This window comes from Rhinolophus hipposideros (genome assembly GCF_964194185.1).
Source record: "Rhinolophus hipposideros genome assembly, chromosome: 9".
Lineage (NCBI taxonomy): Eukaryota > Metazoa > Chordata > Mammalia > Chiroptera > Rhinolophidae > Rhinolophus > Rhinolophus hipposideros.
The window spans coordinates 29,718,617-29,745,339 of record NC_138055.1 but is presented as its reverse complement, the minus strand read 5'-3'; the positions used below and the strand labels follow the sequence as shown (position 1 = coordinate 29,745,339).

The 26,723-nt window shown below is 36.9% G+C and overlaps 1 protein-coding gene across 8 annotated transcripts in view; it reads right to left on the bottom strand.

Annotated features, from left to right (window-relative positions):
* PTPRO (protein tyrosine phosphatase receptor type O) overlaps positions 1-26,723 on the bottom strand; it is a 207,306-nt gene that overhangs the window by 29,596 nt on the left and 150,987 nt on the right. For 3 of the 8 annotated variants that reach the window (XM_081061383.1, XM_081061384.1, XM_081061385.1), the window contains 5 exons: positions 15,846-15,985; positions 13,238-13,370; positions 11,102-11,222; positions 6,762-6,830; positions 4,232-4,315 (listed from right to left, as the gene is read on the bottom strand). In XM_081061383.1, coding sequence (XP_080917509.1) covers positions 4,232-4,315; positions 6,762-6,830; positions 11,102-11,222; positions 13,238-13,370; positions 15,846-15,985 — 547 coding nt within the window. Of the gene's footprint in view, positions 1-4,231; positions 4,316-6,761; positions 6,831-11,101; positions 11,223-13,237; positions 13,371-15,845; positions 15,986-16,121; positions 16,220-26,723 lie in introns of those variants that run through there. The other 5 variants (XM_081061386.1, XM_081061387.1, XM_081061382.1 and 2 more) reach the window with 3 other exon arrangements.

Below are 26,723 nucleotides of genomic sequence, written 5' to 3'. Positions count from 1 at the left end.
AATGGACCTCATAGTGGGTGGCCAAGAAATGCTTATTTAATTGAATTGAAACAGTTCAACGTTTGCTATGTTACCCTCATGATTACTTAATGATTCAATTAAGAATTTGATGCTAGACTTGGGCTTGTGAGGTCCCATTGGGGAAATGGGACGTGTGGCTGGAAAGGAAGTAATGCAAGATAGAAAATGTAGGGAAATACTATCCATAAAGGCAAGTTGTGTTTCTGGTTTTCATTTCTCCAATTTCAGGTAGTTTTTATATCTTCCCAATTCTGAGTGAAGACAATCCATTCAATAGTTTCTGTCCTATGTTTTTCTCCCTCATCCTTTCATTGTCTTCCATACTTGGGAATTAGAGGGAGTAGATATTCCAGTTTTTACTTTGCTTCTCCCTCATCCCTCAAAACAAAACAAAACACAACACTGTGATATTGGACAGAGCTGTATCATATAAACATTTGGGAACTTAAAGACATGCCTCTTGAATAATTTTTACTCAGCTCCTGCAATGACAATTTAGTTAACTTTTGGAATCCCACATTTACTTCGTGTAGCAGGAGTCAGTTACTTCAGTACTTTATGAAAGCAGAATGTCAGCATAGATAACAAAGAGTTTTTGGTACAGTCAGTAGGCTGCCAACATGTTTTGAGATTGAGAGTGAAGTAAAAAGAGAAAAAAAGAAACATTTCCTATCCAAAACAGACTTTAAGGGAAACTGGGAAGAAATGAATGTATGTGGGAGGGTGACAGAATAAATTCAGTACTGAAATCTTAAGCTGCTACTATTCAACAGTTGTGTAGAAATCTGATTTATGGAGGAGAGGCACTTTTTTTTTCTTTCAATCTCATTCATTAATTGAATGAACTTTAAATACAATATAAAATGTTACCACACATTTTATATGACTTATTATCATTTACTTATCTTCATAAATGTATGTCTTCATGATTTGTATACAACTTTCATTGTTCTGATGACATTTTGCTGAATTCCTATAGACCCCAAAAGGTTCCTGTATCCTAAGGCTGTGGGTCATGACAGGGCTGAATTATGAGACTCCACAGGAACACTGATAGAATTTCCTACATTTTCAATTGCTGTGCTAATTCTAAAACTAAAACCGGGAAAATTCACTTTTAAACATATAAGTTAAGGCTTTGCTAACAATTTTAGCTTCAGCACATTATGGAAAGAGCTAATGTATGTGTGTGCATGTGACAGTGAATATTTTGGGTGATATTTAGGGTATCATGTCATTACAAAAGCTTTTCTGAATAACTGATAAATAACATACATCAGATATACAGTATATATGGATATATATGGATATACTATCATGCACTTCTTTTAATTTTTCCCTTTCACTTATATTAGGTAAGGTTCAAAACCCAAATGACTTCAAGAAGTAAAGATGCATTCTTCATAAGTTCTTCAGGGTTATGACACTCTTAGAAAGCCAGCCAGATTGGAATTCATTGCAAAGGATATGAAGCAATGGCAGAGACATGTGACTTATGATGGTTAAAACAAACAAAAAACAGTGTCCCCTCCCCCCAAAACTCTAGATGTCCCCAATTTTGTAAGTACTACCTATTTTCTCATGAGCTAAATGGAAATCACCCCCAAGTCTTTAAAAGGGTCTTTAGAGTTATGTCATTCTCCGAATAGAATGTGCAATAACCATGAGTAAAGTTGAGCATTTAAGTGTTGCTGCATACTTAAAATGTCAACTGCTGAGGATTTAAAATAGGCAGATGAATACTTGAGTACAACATGAGGGTGATTATGCTCGTAAGAAGGAAGAGAGTAGTGACACTGAATCTAGATAGAGCTAGTCCAAATAAGATGGTTTACCTTGAACAGGAAACACAATCTGAGATCATTAAAGTCAGAAATCCTGGCAGAATACAGTCTTAGACTAAGCCAGTTGAGCACTAGTGCTCTACACCGATTCTGCTACCATCCCAGGAGAAGATTCAAGCAACAACAAAAGGGAAAGTCTCTTGATTTCCCCATGAACCACTAAAGAACCATCAGGAGGATTTTAGAAAATCAACAGGAGCCTGTCTTTCCAAGTTGACAGTTTAGAGAAGCTGGGCAGTGTGTTAGGAAGGAGGTGGGTGGGTGGCTCTGTTATTTGTGGCGGTTGTTAACAGGGTAGGTGAAATATAAAGACAAACACATCTAAAGGAGTGTTAAAAATGATTATTTTGCAAATGAATGCAAGGGAAAATATCCCCGAGTTATTCGATAAAAAGTAGCAAATAGGAAATCCAAGTGGCTTTGTGAGTACTGAGCTGAACTTGAAGGAGAGGGACCATGAATTGTACTTCTTTTATATCTGTCATGGCACAAACCTAGTGCTGAAAACATAGATTATGTTCAGTATGTTTTCATTGGTGGATATGTGTGGTTTACTGACAGTGACAGAAAGCATGGGGCTCTGTTTTGCCTTTGTTTCTCACCTGGAGATAATCATTTACAGTTTCAGGACTGTTCTAAAAACTACTAGAGGTTTTTTGTTTGTTTGTTTGTTTTTTACCTCTAACTTGGGTCTCATGTTATTTGATTAATACTATAAATAGTGGACCTTGAAGGGGTTGTTGAAACTGGATCTCGTGTTCATCAGAGGGACCTATTAAAAAAGACATGCAAATAAGTACAGGCCCACCTGATAGAAGCTTAAACTGAATGGTGGAAAATGAGAAAGTCAGAGAATTAAGCAGCGAAATGAGTATAATATTATATGCATCTTTTTTTCTTTTGTTGAAATTTGTGGAGGGTAACTTATGGGTATTTGTTACAAGTAGTCTAATGACAGTTAGAATATTGGAGGATGATCCAATGTTGAGTTAAAAGTAAATTTATATTTTGAAGGAAAATGGTATTTGTGTGCATTTCTCATACCTGAAAGCCATCTGATGTTAAATATTTAAAATATTGTGGTGATGATGGTAAAGCCCTATACTGAAAACTGTTATTGAAAACAAACTTGAAACAACATTGAATGGGCCCTCATCATCCAGTACACTCCTCTGACTTTATTATTTACACATTGGTGTCCACCATGTTTCAAAAGTTTTCCTCTAGTCTCTCTTTTTAAAAGAAAATACAATTTCTAGTAATAACAATCTCGACTGTGAGGAAATCCTTTTTTTATATTTCTTTCATTGCAACATCAAGTCCTAAACTTTGCCCACTGTATTTATTCTGTCCTCAGAGAAGCTGAAGGACATTTGATCAGTTGTCTTTTTGGATAAATAACTCCTCAGATTGCTTTTCATCTTTCCCTCTTCTGCCCCATGGGCCATTTTTTCCAATCCATGAACTATTTTCTGAGTCCTTTTCAAGTTGCCCACATTTCTGGATCTGTCTATACATAATTTAGTACCTAAACACCATGGACTAATACTTAAGGACAATACTTTTTTTGTTAGTTCTCTGGGAAACCACTACTTTTTTTTCTTTTTTTGGCTTTAAGAAATAGTCCTTCTAGACACTTCCGTCTCAGAATTCAAGATTATGATGATTATAATTTATAAAAATTGGAAAAAATACTCTTAAGATTTGATTATTAAAATGATTTAAAAGTCAAGAAAATAAAAATGTAAAGGAGGCTGCTCTTTATAGTGGAAAGAGTATGTTTCAGACAAACTTGGGTTTGGAACCTAAATTATTTATATAGTGTGATGTTAAAACAGTTGCTCTCCTTAAGCCTCTATTTTCACATCTCTAAAATGGAGTGATAGTATCCTCTGCAGAGTTTTGAGGACAATTAAATAATATAATTATACAGAGAGCCTTGCACATCATCAGTTATTCTGTATTCATTGGGTTGGCATTATTATAAAAATATGGAGGACCCAAGTACAGGGTATAGTACTCTGGGTTTCACTCTTTTAATGTAATGAAACTCTCAAATGGATGGAGGTGATACGGAAAATGGAAAGCATCATTTATAAAGACGAGGGCCCAATGGATTGACTCAAAGAGAAACAAATGACTAGTAAAAAAGCATGCCAAGAACATCACAAGACAAAAATTTAATTGGAAAACATTGTTAGCATCTTGGTACCATGAACTGCTTTAATCCATTTCAATGTGTGATTAATAATTTTAGATGCTGCCAACACATAAAATAATTAAAAGAATTTTTCATTTTTGTTTACTTCCTGAAAGCTAATTTTTAAAGACTTTGTGTTAGGTAAACATTAAAAAAAATCACTTACCAAGGATTAATATAAAATGCCAAAAGATAATCAGTCCAAAGACATGAGGGTAGCAGGGTTAAGAAAGCAAATATACTCCTACGCCTGTGAGCATTAATAGATAACAGATGTAAAGATGAAAAAGTGGCAAGAGTTAGTAATATAAACTGTGAACAGATATCAGTAAATTACTTACTGGGATCAATTAAAATAAGCACCTTAATTATAATCACATATTATTCCATTCTGTGAAATTTAAACCCGGGCTTAAGTGCTATAATATTGCCAAAAATCAGCTTTATTCACACACAGCCTTATTGTAATCAGATATATTTTTTCAACTTTTTTGTGTTAATTAGTCTGCTATTAGGTGATTACATTTGCATTCAGCTAAACGAGGCTCTTAAATGCCTCATTAGTTTTCTCGAGTCTTCTTCTTAGGTATTATCTTTGCAATGCTTATTTTAAGGAACCTGTATAACATCATTTGATAGCTTGTGGGAGGAAATATAAATGGCCAGTTTATACCGTGTTTCCCTGAAAATAAGACCAGGTCTTATATTGATTTTTGCTCCAAAATATGCATTAGGGCTTATGCTCAGGGGATGTCATCCTGAAAAATCATGCTAGGGCTTATTTTCCGGTTAGGTCTTATTTTCGGGGAAATACAGTATATACTGATTCCGGTAAAAACTCTTAAGTTTTTAGGACACATTCATATCATATAAAGCTGCACTATTGTGACTTTCTACACTAATTTTATTTTAACTTATACATCATTTCTAAAAAATAACTCTTAAAACAGAGTTATGATATGACACTTGGGTACCATTCATTCAAGAAAAGTAGCTCATCAACTGCCTAGTCTATAATCTTACCAATATTTAGATGAGTGGGAACAAAATTACTTAAGTTTCACTTTAATTCTAATTCAGACTGTTGACTTAAAACGCATGGTTTGAAACCAATTTCAGACATACAAACCTGTACAAAATAGAACATTTATTAATGCAGATTTAAAAACATCCCATGGCTGCATCTATAGTTATTCTGAGAATTAGGAGGAAAAGTGCTATCTCTTGTCATTTCAGTTATGACAAATCTCCACTGAGACATCCATTCTCAGCCAGAAAATGCTGATGCTGACACAACTGTCTTTGCCAAGAGCTGCAGGAGAATTTTCTTGATTTTATAGAAAAGGCCTGAAGTGAATTCTCTTTTGCTTTAGTTTTCTCATAACTGGTCTCCCATATTTATGTAAGTTGTGACTGGTGTAGTTGGTCAATACACAGCATTCCCAAGTCACAAATATAAATGAATTATTTCCTACATGGGTCACTCATCAGTGACTAGGTCACTCATCAGTGACTCTGTGACTAGGCCTTTTGTAAGGGTGGGCCAGACAAGAAACAAACATCAGTGTACTAGTCTTGGAAAAAGTGCTAATATATTTGAACAAACCTAGAAATATTTCCTAGTTTTTTCACTATCAAGGGTTTATGGGTTTCTCTTTCTTCACAGTCGGATTAGCTGTATTTTCACAGCAAAATTATATTCAGGTTAAAATTAAAAACAGCACAATTTATTGTCCTGTTAAAAATAATCCTATTTCAACTAGAGTGAGCATCAATTTAGATGCCCACTTAGGGAAGTAGAATTTATATTTTAAATAAAGCTCTCCCTTCCATTTATTCTGTAGAGTAAAATTTCCAGTCTCAGATATCTATTTTTTTAAGATTAACCATTTTGGGGGATTAGGAAAACAGAGAAAAAAAAAAGATTACTTACCAAGGATTAATATGAAAGGTATATATTTAAATGTGCTTTACATGGTTGCTTGCCAAAAAGCCAAACTAAATCATGTAAGCAGTGCTGGTTTCATATTAAACGGTTACTTAATTAGCAGTTTTGTTGGGTATTGATTTTGATGTGTTGTTAATTTTCATGTATCACCTAATTTAATCTCCTGACAATGCTTTTTTAATTCTCAAAATACCTCCTTCCTCCAGGTCCTTAATACTCCAGCCATGTTTTCTTAGGGGACTTTCCTGGGTTTCCTTGATATTTATATACTCTTGAGTATAAGAGTTGTGGACACTGGGCTACAAACTTCTACTTGCCTTTTGAACAGAAGTGGTGGCTCATATCCCCAGGTACTGAAATGTGAGTTCTAAGAAGAGATGCTGTTCTGTGTGATGCTGCTTCAAAACTCTCCTGGTGCCTCCGCCACCACTTACTTGCTCAGTATGGCACCAGCATTTAAGCCTTCATCGGCACAGTTATAGGCTATTTGAATAACTGATGATTTAGTCCGTTGTTTAATGTAGTAAATACAGAACAGCTTATACAACATGTTCTCTACCTCATAATTGTATTAAACTAATATATACGAATATACTCTGTGAAGATCTAATCTTTAAAAGCCCACTGCCAAAGAAATTATGAAAGGATAATCAGACACCCCCCCCTCCCCAAAAGATAGTAAAATAACATTTGGAGCACACTCAGCATAGCTAAGATGTATAGAGGCTTGCTCCAAAAGAATACTCACCAGTTGTATGGAAGCTTTCCATCCCTCTCTAAGGATGCAAAATTGACAAAAGTTCCTGCTCCACATTCCCTGTTTGAAAGGAACCAAAAAATCAAGGTTACTACTTGATGGAGCACTCTTTTACTTTGACGTAATAGTCTTTACTGGCTTATCATCACAACATTAGATTTTTAAAAACAATGAAATAAGTTCCACGTGTTCCTCTTGCACATACTATGCAAAATATAAAAATAAAGCAAAACAAAACAATTATTCATGAGGTCACACATCTCTATGTCAAGTTATTTGAGTCCAAAAGGTTTAGGTTTACGGTCCTTTCTGAAGGGCACTTATGATCCTAAATAAATCTTTGAACTATTTGGGGTATAATATTTTTTTTACAAACAAAGGTGTAGAAACTCTCCTAGATAAACCGAGGGTATTCCATTTTTAACAAATATTCTTTGTAGGGTTCTATTTTTATAGCATATTGATTTCCTGTCTATAATTATTATGGATCAAGCTGGACTGTTTTCTTGCTCAAAATTTTTCCCTTATGTTGGGATGCCCATATTATTCATCACTTGAGATGAGAATAAAAGAATGATACATATTGAAAAAGATTGGCTTTTGATAAGAGCTTCTTATCCGGAAGGTTGCTTATTAACCTGTCATTAGAAAATACTGTTAAAGAAGAGAAGGAAAAAGATGAACATATTCTCATGCCTTCTCCACCTTTTGCCTAATATCATGCATAAATAACATAGCTCACTGGGGCTCATACATTTCATTTTTTCCTCTATATGAAATTGAAACAGATTTTGACAGGATTGGCACAATGTGCTAATTACTTCAGTTATCTGCCTGTTGTTATTAGATGTTCTAAGAATAGTTTTTTCACTTGAAAAATTAACTAATATATTATTATAGCCTATTGTAGTTAAGTTATACATCAATTAATTTTCCTATGTCAATTTCCTATAACATATAACAATTTATTTAAATTTAAATTAGAGGGATTTATTTTACTCTCTACTCTGGGGTCCAAGGATAGAATCTAGTGCTCTACAAACACATATGGGAAAAAGTGCATCTTTATTTTCACAACTTCTCACTGAAATTGAGCAGTTCCTTCAATTATTAAAGTAGACAAGAAGTCATAATATCATCAGTACTAGTGAAATTTGCTAACAATAGAAATTGCAGATATTTTTCAATAATAGACTTGTTGCAGGTATTGAAATGTTTTTCATATTCATCCCTATGGTGAAATATGAGAGTTATCAGACACCCTACTAATTATTGTTATCTAATGTAGTAATCAAAAACCACATAACGCATTTGGTTTTTAAATACTTTGATGACCATGTTTTAACATAATTAGTTCCATTTTCAATCCTACATATTTTATTTTATGCCCTTGAAAAGAAAGCATGATTCTTGAAAGAGAGCCACAGGCTTCATCAGACTACTAGAGAGAAAAGATAATGGCATAAAAAATGTTGAGAATCTCTGTTCTAAGGACCAGCTGGTTGAAGTAGAATCACTCCTCCTAAATATTTTGCTGTATGCACCACAGAGAACACACCTGCAAAAATACCCTCATGAACACCACTAATTCCATTAGTGTATTACTACCCACCACACAATAATACTACTACGAGCCAACATTTACGGCACACTTCCTCTGAGTTGAGTATTATGCTGTTACTGAATTATTGCTCCCCATTCTCCACTAATGCAGGGGCTCTTATCATCATCTTGATATCCATTCATTCCCTAGCTTCCAGGCTACCTCACTCTGAGTTTCCTTCCATTCCACGGGATCTCTCTTTTGCCACTACCTTTTTTATTTTCCATGAAAATTTTAGTACTAGATTGTTCTGGTGCTTAATCCAGAGCCCTCTTAATTTACACTTATTTCCTAGATTTCATCCAATCTACAGCTTTAAAACCATTTGTATGCTGACAATTCTCAAATTTATATCTTCAACCCAGACTTCTCTCCCAAACACCAGACTTCCATGTTCAACTGCCTACTCACACCTGCACTTGCAGCCATCTCTAGCTTAACATTTCCAAAACTGGAGTGTTGATGTTCTCCCAACTCTGAAACCCTTTCATCTGGAATCCTATTTTAGTTGGTGGCAATTCCATCTTTTAAGTTGCTAGGGCTAAAAACCTTGGAGTTTTCCTTGACTCTTCCTCATATCGATTCAACATGCAATTTGTTAGCCACTCTCATGGCCTCTGTTTTCACAGTATATCTGGAATCTGATCATTTCTCCCTACTGCCATTGCTGCTGCTCCAAACTGAAACACTGCCGTCTCTTACCACCTCCCCCAGTTCATATGCCTGCTTTTGTCCTTGCCTAATTACAACCTGTTTTTCACATAAAAGTCAAAATGGAAATGTTAAAATGTAAGTCAGATATTGTTAATCTTCTGTTCAAACCCTGAAATGGCTGCTCATTTTATTCAAAGTTAAAAGTGAAAGTCCTTACATGGGCTTATGAAACCCTACATGATCTGACATCATCTCCTGCTACTAATCCTTTTATTTCCGCTGCTTTAGTGACTTAACTTTCCTGCTCTTCTGTGACCATGTTAGTCACGCTCCTGCCTTGGGGTCTTTGCACTGGCTGTGCTGTGCTCTCTACTGGGGACATTACTTCCCCCAGATAACGCATGGCTCACTCTTTCATGTGCAAGTCTTGTCTCAAAAGTCACCCTTTCAGTGAGACCAACCCATCTCCCAGAGCTCCTCTCTCCATAGTCCCCATACAGGTACTGCCAACCTCCCTTACTCGGATTTATTCTTTGTTCTATTACCATATGCTAACATACGGTGCAATATTTTAACTTTTATCTTTATTATTTATTGTCTATCTTTTCCACTACAATACAAGCTGTATGATGTTTTATATACTGTTATATCCTAAGCACCTGAAGGAGTCTTGTACATAACAGGCATCCGTTATTATTTGTTAAATGAATGGAGAAAGTTTCAGTAAACTGCACAAGGTCACCTAGGTTGTAAATTAGGATTTGACTCTGAGGAGGGTAATTTCAGAGCTTTATACGCTAGCCATAAGGCAGTACCACTTCCCTCCATATCCTCTAAGATTTGTTCAAATGCCAACATTTAAGGAGCCCGATTTCTATATTCAGAACTCATTTCTTTTCTCTACTTTCATGGTATCTCACTTTTATCTCCTTCCTGGTACACGTCAGTTTGTGCCTTTAAATACATTTATTTCTATACATCTCTCTGGCTAGGTTCTCAGTTCCTAGTGTACAGCTTGGATGTCTAATTTTTCTTTATACCCTATAAGACACATCATATAAATTCTTATTGGGTGGATACATTTATTTATGAGTAGGTAAATGACAGAACTCTGAGAAAGGGAAGAATGTTGACTGACAATGCAGCAGGCTAGCACTGGGCAAATATAAATTTGAACCAAATTTCCCAAACCCAGTAGTACTGAACTAGGCAACAGTGTTTTGAGAGATTTGATGATTGTTTTGACCCTATAATGGACCACAGAAAGTTCTTGACAATGTGCTCTGATAAGAAATGCATCAGTGGTCAAAGGAGTATGGAATCACCAAAATCATAAATCAAAAAGTTTTCTAACTGCAAGAAAAATGAAACTGCCTGCAAATCTGATCATAGCATCAAAACTAATAGGGGAACCTCTAACAGACCTAATCATAAACTCTACAAATCCTTTCTGATAAAACAGCTTCAATAGAACTAATGAGGTCATGGATTTTTTTTTTTTTTCTTTCTTGTGGTCTCCATATATTTTAACTCCTTTTATTAACGATATTGAGTAGGCATAGATCAGGGGTCTCCAAACTTTTTTCAACGTTTTTCACCAAGGGCCATATGCAGTAAAATACACAAACAGCCGGGCCACTCACTCGAGGTGAAGTACGTATTGCCTCACCTGGTTTATTTAAGTGAACTAAATATAGTTTTGGAATTTGCTGCGGGCCAATTAACAATGATCATGGGCCGCAGTTGGCCCGCGGGCCGCAGTTTGGACACTCCTGGCATAGATCTTTCTTTTACTCCAGAACAAGTGTGAAAGTATCCAAATGTCAGGAATAGATGCCTGTGTTAAGAGGTCTGACTATATATAAACCAGCAATCCTTTGCTCTACCATTTCAGTGATAGTGTTTTCTAAACTAATATTCCAAATAATCTTAGGAAACACATAAAATAGCAATAGACACTGAAACCTGATATCAAACTCACTACTATACAATGTAGACCTGCAAAAACATACATGTATGATAAATAAACATATTTTAAAGGCTGTGGGGAAAGGATCAGCCACACTTCACTTACCTAGCCATCTGCAGATGCTTTTTCCTGAGAATGATCAGGGTAATGAGCAGCAGTCCAATCAGCAGCGTGCTCAGGATGGCCAGCACGGAAATGACCACCACATTGGGGTTCATCTCTGTAACTAAACAGATACACCATGACATGGAAACTAACAGAACCACTCATTGTTCTCCATCTGATTTTGAGAGCAATGGACTTAGGAGGATGACAAGCAGCAACAATGATGTTTCTCCAAGATGACAATGACCTCTTCCTGGTCAACTATAAGTTAGTAAAGTAGATTGATAAACAGTATTCAAGACCGACATTTGGGATGTTCTTATAAAGGGAAACTATAAACTGTGAATAATTCCTGGGACATAGTTTAAATGAATTTGAAAACAAACAAACAAAAAATCTAGAAGTCATTATCATGTATTTTCATTCTTTAATATTTTCAGAAGCTTAGAGAGGGGCAAGTTCTTATTTTATGCCCATGACTTTAAAGTAAGAAAGCACAACTGTATATTTGGTTCACAACTAATAATGTATATGAGAAAGGCATTAGCAAGTGACCATCTGCTGCAGCACTTAACACATCACTATAAGCAGGCCTTCTGATGCTCTCTAATCATATGTGGAGAGGATTTCCATCTATACAACTCAAGAGATTAAACCTATTAATAAATTGCAGTGCCCTTAAGAACAAGGGTTGTGTCCCTTTTCATTACTTTATATAATGATTCGTTTGCTATGGCACTTGCACATTGCCTAGTTCATCCTACTTCATGGAAGAGCAAGATATTAAAGGTGGGATTATATGTAAAATGTTTTGTAAAACTTTTAGCAGTGGACCAGAGGAGAAGAGGAGAATGATATCATCCTCCATCTTGATCATAAAATCATGGGATGGGATGGCACATACAGTCCCTAAGCCTTTGGGATTTGTCACTTTTCATTGGGGACAACGTGGCTTCAGTTCATAGACACAATACTTGAATGGAAAGAACATTAGACGAGATCGGGTACATTCAGGGTGGTATGGCTGTAGACAAGAATATTAGACCCATGGTCAGAAGAGCTTGCTTAAGTTCACTTGACTACCACCTGCCATTTGGGGAGGCTATTTTATCTGTCTCTCTGGGCCTCATTTTCTTTACTTTGCAAATAAGTTTAATTATATCATCTGCTTCACTGGCTTGCAGGATGTTCTTATAAAGGGAAACTATAAACTGTGAATAATTCCTGGGACATAGTTTAAATGAATTTGAAAACAAACAAACAAAAGATGACAAGAGATGACAAGGAATAATAAATGTTAAATTATGCTTAAAAAGTGTAAAAGGATAAGGAAATGAAAGACCACTGATATTCTTTTCAGGTCCATTTTTGTACTCTCTTCTGAAAATACAAAAATTGAAAAAACAAAAAACAAGACACAAAAATGTCCGTGCTATTCATCATTGATATAGTGGCTAAATATATGACAAATGTTACAGAAATGAAAATGAACCCAGTAAAGGGTAATGTGATAGTAAGAGTGGTGTTATTTTAGGCAGTTTCATAAAAGATCTCAGATTGCAAAAACAGATTCTAACAAACAGGGGAGTAAAACCTATACCTCAGAAAAAAATAAGGAAACAATGTTATTCTAGATCTTTCATTAATTTTAAATTTCCCCACTTATACTTTCTGCTTGATTGGAAACTTTTCTGCTTTGACCCAGCAATTGAGGCTTGTCAAGACTTGATCAGTGACAGCTAAGGGCCAAGGCTGAAATAGATGAACCCGATTTGATTACGATCCTGTGACTACTACTGACAAGGGTGAAGATGATGATGAAGTTAATGATAACGACTAGCATTATTTCTAAGCCTCAAAACAACTCAGCAGGGTACATAGTATAATTCTAGTTTTACAGAAGAAAAAAGCAAAGGTTCAGAGGTAGCAAATATCTTTTCCTAAGTCACACAGTCAGTAAGTGCAATTTGGGATTGAAATTAAGTGCTCGCTGACCTCAAAGCTTGGAATTTTCCAACAGAATAAACATGGTTTCCATTAAAAGGATAGATTGTACATATTTAAAAAGGAAACATAAGAAAATTTGGAAAGATATAACTTTCAAAGACATCAGCTTCCACTAATGCATGTAATTACCCATTGTTGAGACGGCTATAAATGCAGGGATGCTAGGACTGTCGTGGCTAAAGCTGGTGACACTACAATTGTAGGCAGTGGCAGGAAGAAGGCTGGAGATAGTCACAACATGAGAAGACACAGAAATCGGTTCCTGGAGATGCAAAAAAAAATGAAATAATTGTTATGTAATCTTCACCTATTTTAATTTAAAAGTTTTTAGTTTAGTAGGTAATATATGGACAGAGTAAAAAACATAAATGACTAAAAAGGATAGGAGAAAAAAGTAAGTTACAAACAATGCTACAGTGAACACAGTTTCACAATTATGGAAACATATGTATATGTCTGCAAACACACTTAATATATGTATGTGTATATATAAACATGTGTGTATATATGTGTATATGTCACGCAGGGGACCCTGCTCGCTGCACCATTCGTCGTGCAGGGTCTCAGCTCCCGCTCCCCGCCCAAGAACGCAGGACACGGTAAGGCCAAAAAGGAACACCCACGGAGCCATAAGTAGGGGAGTCAAACCAATATATTCTCGCTGGCGGCTGGGCTGGAGACACAGGAAGCAGGATCTACATAATCTGCCTAACAGCAGTCCGCGCTTGCCAGCCACCATCTTCTCGCTAGCCCCCATTCCTTTCCTGCTAGCGTAGCCACAGCCGTTATATTAGTGGCCAATGGCCTACGGGTTACAGCTGACGGCCAACTAGCCACAGCTGCTGGCATCTGATCACAGTTGATGGCCATTTACTACCCGAGCCAGCACCTTTCTATGTGAGGCCGAGAGCCTGGAAACTGTTTTTTGGGGTTTTGTCCCCACAGTATATATATATTTCTAGAAGTTGAATTGCTGAGTTAAAAAGTTGTATATTTTTAATTTTGAAAGCAATTCACAAGTGTCCTCTGTAGACATTTCCAAGTTGTTATACACCTGCTATCAGTGTCTGACAGTGCCTGGTTGCACATACTCCTTCCAACACAAAATACTCTCTAACTCTTTGAGCTTTTCCAATCTTCTTAGTGGAAATTGTACCTTATTTTACATTTCTTTCACCATGAGTAAATTGATCATCTTTTCATATGTTTAAGAAACTTTTGTATTTATTTTCTATGAAATATTTGTTTTGAGTTGTTGGCCTTTATTTTATTTTATTTTATTTGTAGTAGTTCTTTGTATATTAAGGACACTACTCCCTTTGTCTGCATTCTCAGGTTTTAAATAATATCCACCAAAGGCATAGGGACTTTGCATTCTTAGAAATATTTAATATTAAACTATTCTATGTAGAACAAAATTGTTACTTTTGTGAGCCAACAAGTACAACAATATAAAAAGTAGTGACAAGTACAATATTAACAGATGAGCCAGCAAAACACTTTTTCAAAATAAGGATCTGAAACACCCCTGCCTAAAGAGCTGAGAGGCATCAGCACTGGTTGTCTACTCCCATCTCTTTCATTATTCTGTAAAAGAATGCTTCTAAGGAAAGACTTTTGCTGACAGGACTCAGTTGTAGTAAGTAGCTGCCTAACCATTGTTTTCTTAAAGGAAGATATCACTGCAGTTGCAAAGAAGAAAATCTACTACTGGCAGAGCAGTTATTTTTAGAAAGGATTCTTAGAATAGAAAAAAAAAAAAAAAAAACCACCAGCTGTTCCGTACTGATCAAAAAGAAATAAGTTAGTAAAGGGAATGTTAAAAGGGGAAAGGAATAAAGCAGATGATCTTAACACTCAGTATGGACAGATTTGTACTCTCAGCAATCCTTATCCTTCTTTCTTCTCAATGAACTTCATTATTTTAAAAGCATCAATTATTCATGTTCATAGTACAAGTCTATACACTGTATTTCATGATATTCCCTCACAAACTTGCCCTTTTTCTTCCATATCTGATTGTGAACTATTTTTTTCCCTTGCGCTTTGTTACCCTGAAAGCTACTGGTTCATCTCTTTCCTTCCGTTCATTTTGACCGGGCAGACAACTCAGTATTCATCCTATCTGCTATTTGTGATTCTAAAGCTTTAATAGTCACCTCAGTCTTCATTTTCCCCAATCAAAATTGTCCTCCTACTACCTAGATAGGGACAGTTTTATAAATTATCTTAGCCATATAGATCTCTCTTGTGGCACTTATGTTTTACTTTAATAATTTCTAGACTAATACAATATCCACAACTGTATGAAAAAAATTTTTCAAGGCCATTACTGATTCTACTGTTTGTGTTCTTGCATACTTTCACTTGCGTTACTTTCACATAACTGGTAATTGGTTCATATTTGTTAAATTATGTTGTATATAACAGTGTCTTCATCTTCTCAATTAATTTAATGTCTAGGAAAAGCAAACCACTTTAATTCTGGAGTGGCTAAGGATTAGGGACAGAAGATAAATATAAAGATGAAAATAAACTTAGCAATTTGGCAAGTTGGTTCTCATAACATAGTTTGGGCTTATTCGACGCATATTGTTAATGTCTATCACTAAAGCACAAAAGCATAAATGAAGAGTTTTCATTTCTATAGTTCAAAGAAATAAGAGATTTTCATTTTGCTCAGATAATTAACCTTGATCAAAATGAACTCAGAAAGAAAAATCAAAACGTACAGTACCTGGAGTTTTGTTTCCTGACTAGAGCCAACTTGTTGACAGAAGACTTCAAAGAAATCAGCTACTCCCTCTTCCACCCACAGCAAAGTCACCGAAGTCTGGGTTTTATTCACCGCAAAGAGTGACTTTGGAGGAGCTGGTTCTGAGCAAAGAAAAAGGTTTTAAAACTAAATTCAATTTAACATATTCTCTCTTCTCTCATTAAACAGCAGAATAAACTAGCCAAAATGAAAATCCAAATATAAATAGTTAAGAGCACCATAAAGATTTTATATTACTTTTGAAATCTGTACTTTCACAAAGACAGTCATCTAACTAGAAAGGTAGAACATTTTTTCCTCCCCTCCTCTCTTCTATTGCATACTTCTCTTTTTGGAACACTTCTGTTTTCTACTTCAGCTTTAATGAGCATAATCTATTAATAGTTTTTATGTCATCTACGCTGCAGTTAGCATTGCCCTGATAATACAGAACTTTATGGGTGAGAAACATAAATCTGTACTTAAAAGGATGAGAAAAATGAAAGTGATGTGCTCCCTTCTAATGGAGTCTGGTGCTTTTCCAACAACCTGTCTTCCTCTCCCTGGAGACAATTTAAAATAATTTCATTAGGAATGGTTTCTTGAAAATATAGTCAAAATTAAAAGGGGTAAAGCTAAAACGATGATATGATTTTTTTAAAGGAAATGTTGATGGAAGTGGATTGGATGTTTAATAAAATGTTGGAGGACCCATTTCTTCATCTTATTATTTTAAACATTTTATCTTGATCAATAAGTTATTAATCCATTAGTCAAAGAAGCCATACTGTCCATGTCCCTTCATATTCATTTTCAGTAATTGAGTCACTGAACTTGTTGGCTTGAGACCAAACCCATGCCTGTTCTCTGGTGCTAGGCAGTGGTCTGCTGTCTCGTCCCCTGCTCCTGAATCTCAGCTGATGACCTCCCTGTGCCTCTGTCCTTGGGATGTTCCTTTCCTTTAACACCCTCCAGTACACACAGTGCTATGCCTGAACCCAAGTTCTTAAACCAGGGTCCCTGTTACCTGCTGTTAGACCTCCTTGATATTGCTTTTTTGGACATGTCATATCTTGCTGTTTCGTTCACATAACAGCGTACTCTGCCCACCTGCATGGCGTTGTCAGGCAACTACTCATACTGTTTGCTTGTTACTTGGATTTCTTTTTATTCTCTTTCCCAGTCTCCCAAGTCTGTCTCCAGTTCTTAGCTTTTAGAAGTGCTGGCAAAAGCCCTGGAGGCCATTTCACTTCTTTGTCAGGTATATGTCTTTGTGTGGGAAGATTTGGCCATCTTTGTTAGAATAGCGTCGTCATGGCCCTGCCCAGAACTAAGAAATATGTCAGAATCATCCTTGACGTGATTTATCGCAGGTAACCTAAATTTGTCAACTAAGGAGAGGCTTTTTTCTTTCCAGAAGCAACTTGACAAGGTTCGGCAGACGGGTTGAAGGAGCAAAGAGATCCGTTAGTCTTGGGCAACCATAATTCACACAGATGTCAAGACCCCTTTTTCATTTCCAATGAAATGTTGACTCCTCCAGACATTGTATTGTCTCATTTCCCTTCTGATGAAAACTCTTGGTGAAACACAAAGGTTAACTTCCATTTCCCACATCCTTTATAACTGTCACTGGTAATAGGATTACATGTCAGAGATGAGTGCTCCAGTGATTCTGACTTGGGCCGGACTTGGATCTTTGGAAGAAAATGTGAGGTTGTCTGGGGCAGAGATGAAGGATTTGTTAGGCTGAGCCTGGCTATTTCTCTTTGAAAAATACACACCACTGAATTGCTTCTCAGAGTTTGCTAGACAATGATTAGAATCACTAGGTCATCTCTCTCTTTATTTTTTTCTGATGGGTAGATAATATCAGTTTAATTCTCCAATATGAACATTGCTCAAATCCTAATCTCCAGATCTGAGCTTGTTACACATGTATTTCTAATCACCTATCAGTTGTGCTTACTCAAATATCCTATTACCATCGCTTCTCGGCCTTTTGGCTAAGATCAAGTGTAAATATCCTATTACCTCAAACTCCATATGGTCCAAATGGAATCTGGAGTCCTCACCTTCCTACAAATCAATTCTACTTTCCAACTACTCTTGATTCTCTCAGGAGCCCCACGGTTCTTTCAGTTGTCTAAGCCAATAATTTTGACGCTCTCCTCTTTTCAGTTGCAGAAACATCTTTTAATTATTCTTATCTCTTTCTTTTGTCTCTTTTTTTTTATTATCTTGCACGCCCAGGCTTTTGTCATCACAATTATCGATCATTACAATGGTCCCTTACTCCTGTTCCCTGCCTCTAACTGGCTTTTTCTTCCTTTGCCAATGATGGCTTAACTTGTCTTAAAACACCACTTTGCTCATGTTATGTTCTATCTGTACCATGATCTATTGTGAACAATGTCTATTGTGTCAAGTCCAAATAGGCCAAGTTTTGTAAAGATCGTGCTTACACTGGCCACATGCTACCCATCTAGCATCACTTTTCCTCATGCACAGACGTGCTGCCCCTGGTAAAGCCAGTCTTCTCACCGTATTCTTATTTTGGAGGGGGTGGGGGGCAGTCCACATAGTCTCCTTTAATTGAGGGCCTATAAATCTGCAATGGAACTTCATGTCTTTCCTTGCATGTATTTCTGTTAAAAGCAAAAACTTGAGTAGAATTTAAAATCTACATCAAATACAGAGGTCCAGTTAAATTTGCATTTCAGATAAATAAGTATTTTGTATTATTTTTAGTATAAGTACCCTGAAGTAATATGTCTTAACATGTGCCATAGGAACATACTTATTTTTTAAAGAATTTTATTAAAAATATAGCTAACATTACAATATTACATTAGTTTCAGGGGAATACCATAATTATTCAACATTTATTCAACATAATTATTCATCACCAAAAGAAGTGATCACCATGGTAAGTCCAGTAACAATCTGTTACCATACTATGTTATCACGGTATTATTGACTATATTCCTCATGCTGTATATTACATCCCCATGAATTATTTGTTTTATACCTGGAAATTTGGACCTCTTATTCCCCTTTATCTTTCCCCGCTTTTAAATCTTTCAATTACAGTTGATATTCAGTAGTATTTTATATTAACTTCAGGTGTACAGTATAGTGGTTAGACATTTATAAATTTAAGAGGTGATCTGATCCCCCTGACTAGTCTAATACTCACCTGGCACTATACATAGTTATTGCTTATCATTGACTATATTCCTTATTCTATACCCTACATCCCAATAATTACTTTGTAACAATCAATTTGTACTTAATTCCTTCCCCTTTTTTCACCCGCATCACTAAACCCCTCCCATCTGGAAACCATCAAAATGTTCTCTGTATATATGAGTTTGTTTCTGTTTTGTTTGCTTATTGTGTTCCTTAGATTCCAAATATAAGTGAGGTCACATTGCATCTGTCTTTCTCTGTCTGACACTTCACTCAACACAATACCCTCCAGGTCCATCTATGGTACCCCAGATGATAAGAACCATTCCAATCCATGGCCGAGCAGTATTCCATTGAATATATGTACCACCTCCTCTTTATCCATTTTTCCATCGATGGACACCCAGGCTGTCTCCACATCTTGGCTATTGTAAACAATGTTTCAATGAACATATTGATGCACATGTCCCCTTGAAGTAGTGTTTTGAATTTTCTTCAGATAAATACCCTGAAGTGGGATTACTGGGTCTTTCATAGTCTCTTCTTATAGCCTTTGTTTTAAAGTCTATTTTGTCTGGTATAAGTATTGCTACATCAGCTTTTTTTGTTTTGTATTTGCATTTTTATGAAATATTTTTCCCATCCATTTACTTTCTGTCTCTCTGTGTCTTTTAATCTGAAGAGAATTTCTTGTGGGCAGTATGTGTAAAGGTTTCGTTTTCTTTTCTTTTCTTTTCTTTTTCTTTAAGAAGGACATTTAGAAGAACCAAAGTCCCCTCCCACCCGCACAAGTCAGGGCCTGGCATCACTTTAACCCAGGAAGAAGCGCCTTCTGCCTGCCTCCTTGAAATCAGGGCAAGGCAGCTCTACTTCACATACAGTTGGTCCAGAGTGCCTCCCAGTTCCCCCTTCTACTCCCTTTTACCCTCTTCCCCCTCTTCCTTCTTCCTCTTTTCTTCACCCTTTATCCTCTTCCCCCTTCTAGCCCCTTCCCATTCCACCCTTACCCCTCCATGCCCTTCTACAAGGCTTTTCTGGCACGGGGTGGGGGCTGTAGTAGGAAGAATGGGCCCTGAGTCAGAGGGGCCAGGTCTGAATGCCCTATTATTGTTGCAGAACTTGGTTCTCCATTTATTCAAATAGACAATAAACAGGATATTCCTGGCAGAACTATTTTAAGGACTAAGTGAGATGTGTCAAGAGCATGGCTCCCTGCATCTGGGAGGTAACAAATACAGATTCTCAGTACTCCTTAGAGACCTTTCCTTGTCCTGTCCCAGTCCCAGCACCCCCATTTCTTCCCAGCTGGGGCTGGAAAGGTACATAGTCCTTGCTATACAAAGGAAACGAGGTGCCTTTTGCCCCTAAAAGCTTTTTCAACATGAAATTTCCCTAAAGTTTCATGACTTCTGTTAACAAAAGTTTGCTGCCACCAGTCTGATGTCAACAGGAGTGGCGAAAAAGGAGAAACTTTATACACATGAACAGTTCTCGAACAGGGAAACACAACCTCTGATAGAAACCAAAAGTGCCAAGGTTTTGTTTTCTTATCCATTGAACACTTCTATGTTTTTGACTGAAGCATTTAATCCATTTACATTGAAAGCAATTGTTGATAGATATGTAGTTATTGCTATTTTATTAGTCATAATTTTGATTTTTCTTCTGTCTTAAAGAAATCCCTGTAAAATTCCTTGTAATACTGGTTTGGTGGTTATGAACAACTTGAGCTTTTTCTTGTCTGGCAAGCTCTTTATCTGTCCTTTTCATTTTAAATGATAACCTTGCTGGGTATAGTAATCTTGGTTGTAGGTCCCTGCTTTTCATCATATTGAATATTTTGTGCCAATCCCTTCTGGCCTGCAAAGTTTCTGTTGAGAAAGCAGCTGAACGTATTACTGGAGCTCCTTTATTAGTTATTAGTTGCCTTTCTCTTACTGCTTTTAGGATTCTCTCTTTGTCTTTAACCTTTGTCGTTTTAATTATAATGTATCTTGGTGTGGTTCTGTTTGGGTTTATCCTGTGTTGGTTCATCCTGTGCTTCCTGGACTTGTATGTCTGTTTCCTTTGTCAGGTTAGGAGAGTTTTCAGCCATTATTTCTTCAAATATGTTCTCAATTCCTTGCTTTCTCTCTTCTCTTTCTGGTACCCCTATGATGCAAACGTTGTTAAGCTTGATGTTGTCCCAGAGATCTCTTAAACTCTCCTTATTTTTTTGAATTCTTCTTCTTCTTTTTTTCTTTTCTGTTCCAATTGGATCTTTTCTGCTACCTTATCTTCCAAATCATTGATTCATTCCTCTGCTTGATTTAGTCTGCTGGTTATTCCTTCTAAAGCATTCTTCATTTCAGTTATTGCATTCTTCACTTCTGACTGGTTCTTTATTTATGGTTTCTGTATCCTTTTTTATACTCGCTATCTCTTTGTTGAAGTTCTCACTAAGTTCCTTGAGCATCCTTATAACTATTGTTTTGAATTCTGTCTCTGGTAGTTTGCTTTTCTCTATTTCATTTAGTTCTTTTTCTGGATTTTTCTCCCATTCTTTTATTTGGGACACATTTCTTTGTTTCCTTATTTTGGCTGCCTCTCTGTCTTTGTTTTTATGTATTAGATAGATCTTCTATGTTTCCCAGTCATAGTAGAGAGGCTTAATGAGTACGTTGCCTGTGGAGCCCTGGCACAGTCTTTCTGGTCACCTGCTCGGGGTGCTCCAGGAGTGAACCTTGTGTGGGCTGTGTGTGCCCTCCTGTTATAGTTGAGCCTTGATTGCTAATGGCACATCAGTAGGTGGGACTCACCCTCCTGCTGAGTGGCTGTGGGGTTCGGTCATATCCACAGCTTATGGGCTGCTGTGCAGGAGGCTAACCCCACTGTGAGATTTGCCCCAGTGGGCTCTGGTGCCTGTTGAGAACACCCTCTGTATGTGCCATTTGTGGGGCTAATTGGGCAGTGCTTCGTTGTGGTCTGAAGCAAACCTCTAAGTATGTTGGTTCTGGGGACTCTTGGGAGGGTCTTCAGTGCAGGCCCAGGTCCGCTACTGCCTGTGACCAGCCAGGGATTACCTGGTAGGAGCAACGAAGTGATCCAAAGTTGTTTCCTGTCAGTGCTATACCTGGAGGCATGTGAAAGAGGCCACGCTGCCAACCGAGGACATCTGCCACCAGTACCTGTCCTGGGATAGCTCCACAGAAAGCTAGGACACCCTGAGGACTACCAAACTTTGATAGTTTGTCAAGAAAAAGTGCAATGCGAGTGGAGCTGGCTACTGGAGGAGAAAGTATCTCCAGTGTTGTGTGAGTGGGGTAGGGTGGTGTCCCAGCAGAGCTCACTAGATCAGTCAGATTCAGATTTGTCCTGAGGGTGAGGGCTCAATGCAGGAATGGTGGCACACATCTGCCAGCTGCATGGAAGGAGGACCCCTCACAGGGAAAATGGCAACTGTCCTCTAGCCCTCACCCAGAAGTCCCATACCTCAGTCTGCCCCCCATATGCCTCCAGCACTCCCTGAGTCACCGTTCCTCCACTAGAGCCCTAGGTGAGTGCCTGCAAATGAATGAGTCTGTGTGCAAGCTGTTTAAGAGGACTTATGGGTTTCCTACAGACTTCCATTTCACCTGGATGGTTGGAATCCCCACTGCTTTTCACAGCCAGATGTCACGGGGGCTCCTCTACCCAGCACCAGTACTCCAGGTGGGGGAGCCTGGTTTGGGGCTGGGGCCCCTTGCTCTTCTGGGGTTGAGATAGCCCTTCTGGGGTTGAGGTAGCCCTTCTGATTCTCAACTGCCACATAGAGTTTGGGGGCCCTTTCCATGTCTCTGCCCCTCCGACCAGTCTTGATGTGACTTCTTCTTTATATTTTTAGTTATAAGACTTCTTTTTGGCTAGACTTCAGATGGTTATCCAGGTTGATTATTCCATAATTTAATTGTAATTTTAATGTGTTCATGGAAGGACACAGGCACAGGGTTTATCTACTCCGCCATCTTGGATCTCTCTGCCGTACTCCTTTTAGCCCATGTATTTCCCCTCAGTGTACTCTTTCTTTTTTTCTGATCATCCTAAGGTCAAGATAAAGTCTTGATGCCTTATCTGATGACTCTGTCTCTTGATGACCCTTGCCTTCTCTGACCTTCTATTGCCCTTAACTATTTCCTATTTGATCTATGTGTGTGAAGTCCTGATTCTAGGAGTCCTACTAGATTCTTTAAGAACAGGGTCCATATTTTATAAAAAAAATTACATTGTTTTCACCTTGAATGAGCCACCTGTAGGAACTCATTATATCTTATCTATTAACAGATTTAAAAAATAAATCAAGATTCATTAATCAGCGATATTAAGATTCAAGCCTCAGTCAAGACTAGACACACTGGGGTTGAATTTTGATAGTCTTTGCATTTTTATAGTGATCATGTTTATAAAAATCATCAGTTTTTGAATTATAAGTATTCTCAGTGCTCCAAGGAATATGACTTGTATACTGGAATAGGAGATTCTTTTGGTCTCGTTGGGAATGTGGAGATAGGTGATAGCTAAATATTGCTTAGGTCGTTTCATATGATAGGGGATACACTGACACACAAAAATTTTTTTAATGGTCTCTGTCTTCCTTAACTGTGTTCCCCAAAATTCACATGTTGAAGCCCTAAGCCCCAGTACCTCAAAATATGATGGTACCTGGAGATAAGGCCTTTCAAGAGGTGATTAAGTTAAAATGAGGCTGTTAAGGTGGGCCCTAATCTAATACGACTGGTGTCCTTATAAGAAGAAGATATTTGGGCAAAGAGGCACCATAGATGAACAGGTACAGAGAAAATACCATGTGAGGACACAACTAGAAAAAGGCCATCTCAAGCCAGGGAGAGAGACCTCCTAAGAAAACAAACTTGCCAACATCTTGAACGTGAAGTTTGAGCTTCTAAAACTGTGAGAAAATAAATTTTTGTTGTTTAGGCTGCCTAATCTGTCGTATTTTGTTATGTGAATGCTAGCAAACTAATACAGTCTCTTATTATTCAAAATATCAAATATAGTCTAGCTCATAAAGGATATAGAAGGATAGGAAGACCTTCTTCATGTTATGAAAAGTAAATCAGCTTTAAGATAATGTATGTAAAATAATTTATATAATATAAAATGTCATGTAGATCTTAGGTATAGAACATCTTCTAATATGTATTTTTCCATCTCTCTATATCATATTTTAAATCTTAACTTCTCCAAAATTCCTCTACTCCATAATGTCAGATTTCCTTTTGGTTAAAATAATTTCAGAGTCTATGATATTTGATGTGAGAATCTATGGGTACGTGTAAAAGAGATAGACTATTTTTATAAAATGAGGTATAGATATAGGGTGTTTGCTTTTAAATATTCTCTAAAAGCTTTCTAACATTGCTGGTGTTGTAACCAACTTTTCGGCCCTCTCTATTTCCTTCTCTTTTCTTCTATTCAATGCCTCTCCTATATGAGTTGGGAATCCCACCTAATTTTATAAGGAAATCAAGTACCATTCACAGAGCACGGGCAGAATGGAAAGCCGAAAAGCTCTCTCTGCCATTTAATTTATTTGGATTAGGAGGGGCTCAATCTGTTGCCCAGTATCTCTGGAGAGTGAAGGTGACCTTGGATGAAGTACGAGCTAGTATCTGATTCTTATTCTCTGCTCTGACAGCAAATCTCTTCCTTTCCCAGGGAATTTCAAAGGGAGCCATGTGCAATATTTAGCTTTGGAGCAGAAAAGAATATATTTATTGTCTAAAATTCATCTTTCTCTGACAGTTATTACATTATTTCTAATGTTAATATGAAATAAGTTTAGCTTATTAGTTTAGCTGCCATTAGTTTAGCCATTAGTTTAGCTGCCAATAGAATGCTGTTAATGAGGTCAAGATTATATCCATAAGGGCCAAGCAGATTCATTCTCCCTATATTTTATATCTCTGAACTTGGTAAGTTGTTTTACAACTGTGTTAACATTGGTGATAAGGGGAATTCAAAAGAAAAACACTTTAAAAAATGATCGACCTGGCAAAATCTATTTTAAATCCTTACCCTCATTGATAGCAATTTGTTAATATCCTCTTCATGTACAAAGGATGGTCTTTAACATCTGCATTATATGTCTTTAAAATCTATTTTTATTTTCCTCAACTCAGGCAGTTCTACCTTAAACAGAGTCCATAGAACATATTCGACTTGGCCAAAGAGAACATCTGTGACTTAAGCAGTGTAAACTACATAAATTATGTTCAGCTTGGTTAAAAACACCATCTGCAAAAAAAATAAAAAAGCACTATTTGAAAGAAAAAAAATGTAGAGAAATTATTGAGGATGAGTTAATATTAATATGCAATGAAGTTAAGAAGAGGAAAATTTATATTGAAGAGCAAGAAACCTTTGTTAGACCTAAAGTTTATTAGGAATATCCTCTTGTTGACTTTGGGAGATTCTTTTCCTAGATACATTTAATAAGTAATTAGACCATTTAAAAAAATATTGGGAAATTAAAAAAAAAAACTTAGGCAAATATTTAGCATTAAATTATAATTTGGCCTTATTCATAAACAAAACAAAGTTTTGTCAGGAATTAGAAATACCTGTCATTTCCTTTAAATAAATTGTGTATGGCTTAATTATAGCGAATGTAATATTCCCTCTGTGAGTCAGTGGGTGTGTTTATGGTTTTACCAGCTCATGTAACTTCTAGAAATTGGTAGAATTTTTCAGAAAAAGCTCTCATTTAACTTAGTTTTAAAACAAAATGTCTAACTTCCTCCTTTTTCTGGTTCCAGGAATATGTGATTTTACTTAGCTTTTTTATTTAGTTAGGAGTTACATATTGTGCAATTCTTATAAAATGATTACTGCTTTTATTGTATCACTAATCTTGTTGCCTTTACTCTGAACTCAGGTATGAACTAAATTCTAAAACTTGAAGGAAACTTAAAGATTATTTAGTCCAGACCCACATTTTATAGATGAAGCTACTGAAATCCAGGGACCTGAGCCATTTTTCTAAGGTAACATAATTTGTCTGTGAGAGTAAGAACTGGGATCTAAGCCTCTGCACCTCTGGTTAAAAGTCCTTCCTTCACCTGGCTTCCTCCCTAAAAATATGAGTGTTTACTATTAAGTTCCATATTACTGTGGATGATGAGGCCTCCTGAAAAGTTCTTTTGCTCAGAAGATCAACTTATCCAGAGTGGGCACTTGCTTGTATATTTAAATCAATGCCAAACATTACAGCCACTGCCCTGTGAGTCCATCATTCAAGTGCTTCCAATATATTGAAAAGAAACTTGCAAAACATGCAAGTCACTTTATGGTGGGCAGGAGAAATGCTTTTAAGGAAGTGCTAAAGTTGTGTGGCATGGCTGCGGGCAGCTGGAAAATTGCAGTGAAACTCAAAAGACCGCAATGGGAAATGGGAGAGATGTATATTGAGAGGAGGTATCAGTTAGCCTCAAGTTCAGGAATGGAGCTATGGAACGGCGACATGTCTGGCAGCCTAATTGAGAAACCAATACTTGCATGGGGCTGCTGGCCATGCAGATCTGCATAGGAGGAGTAGCACAGCAATATGATCCTCTGCAAACCTAAGGAGCATGCACGTATTTATAACAAGTCAATAGAAAAATCTTCCATGAGCTCCCATCATCACTCCCA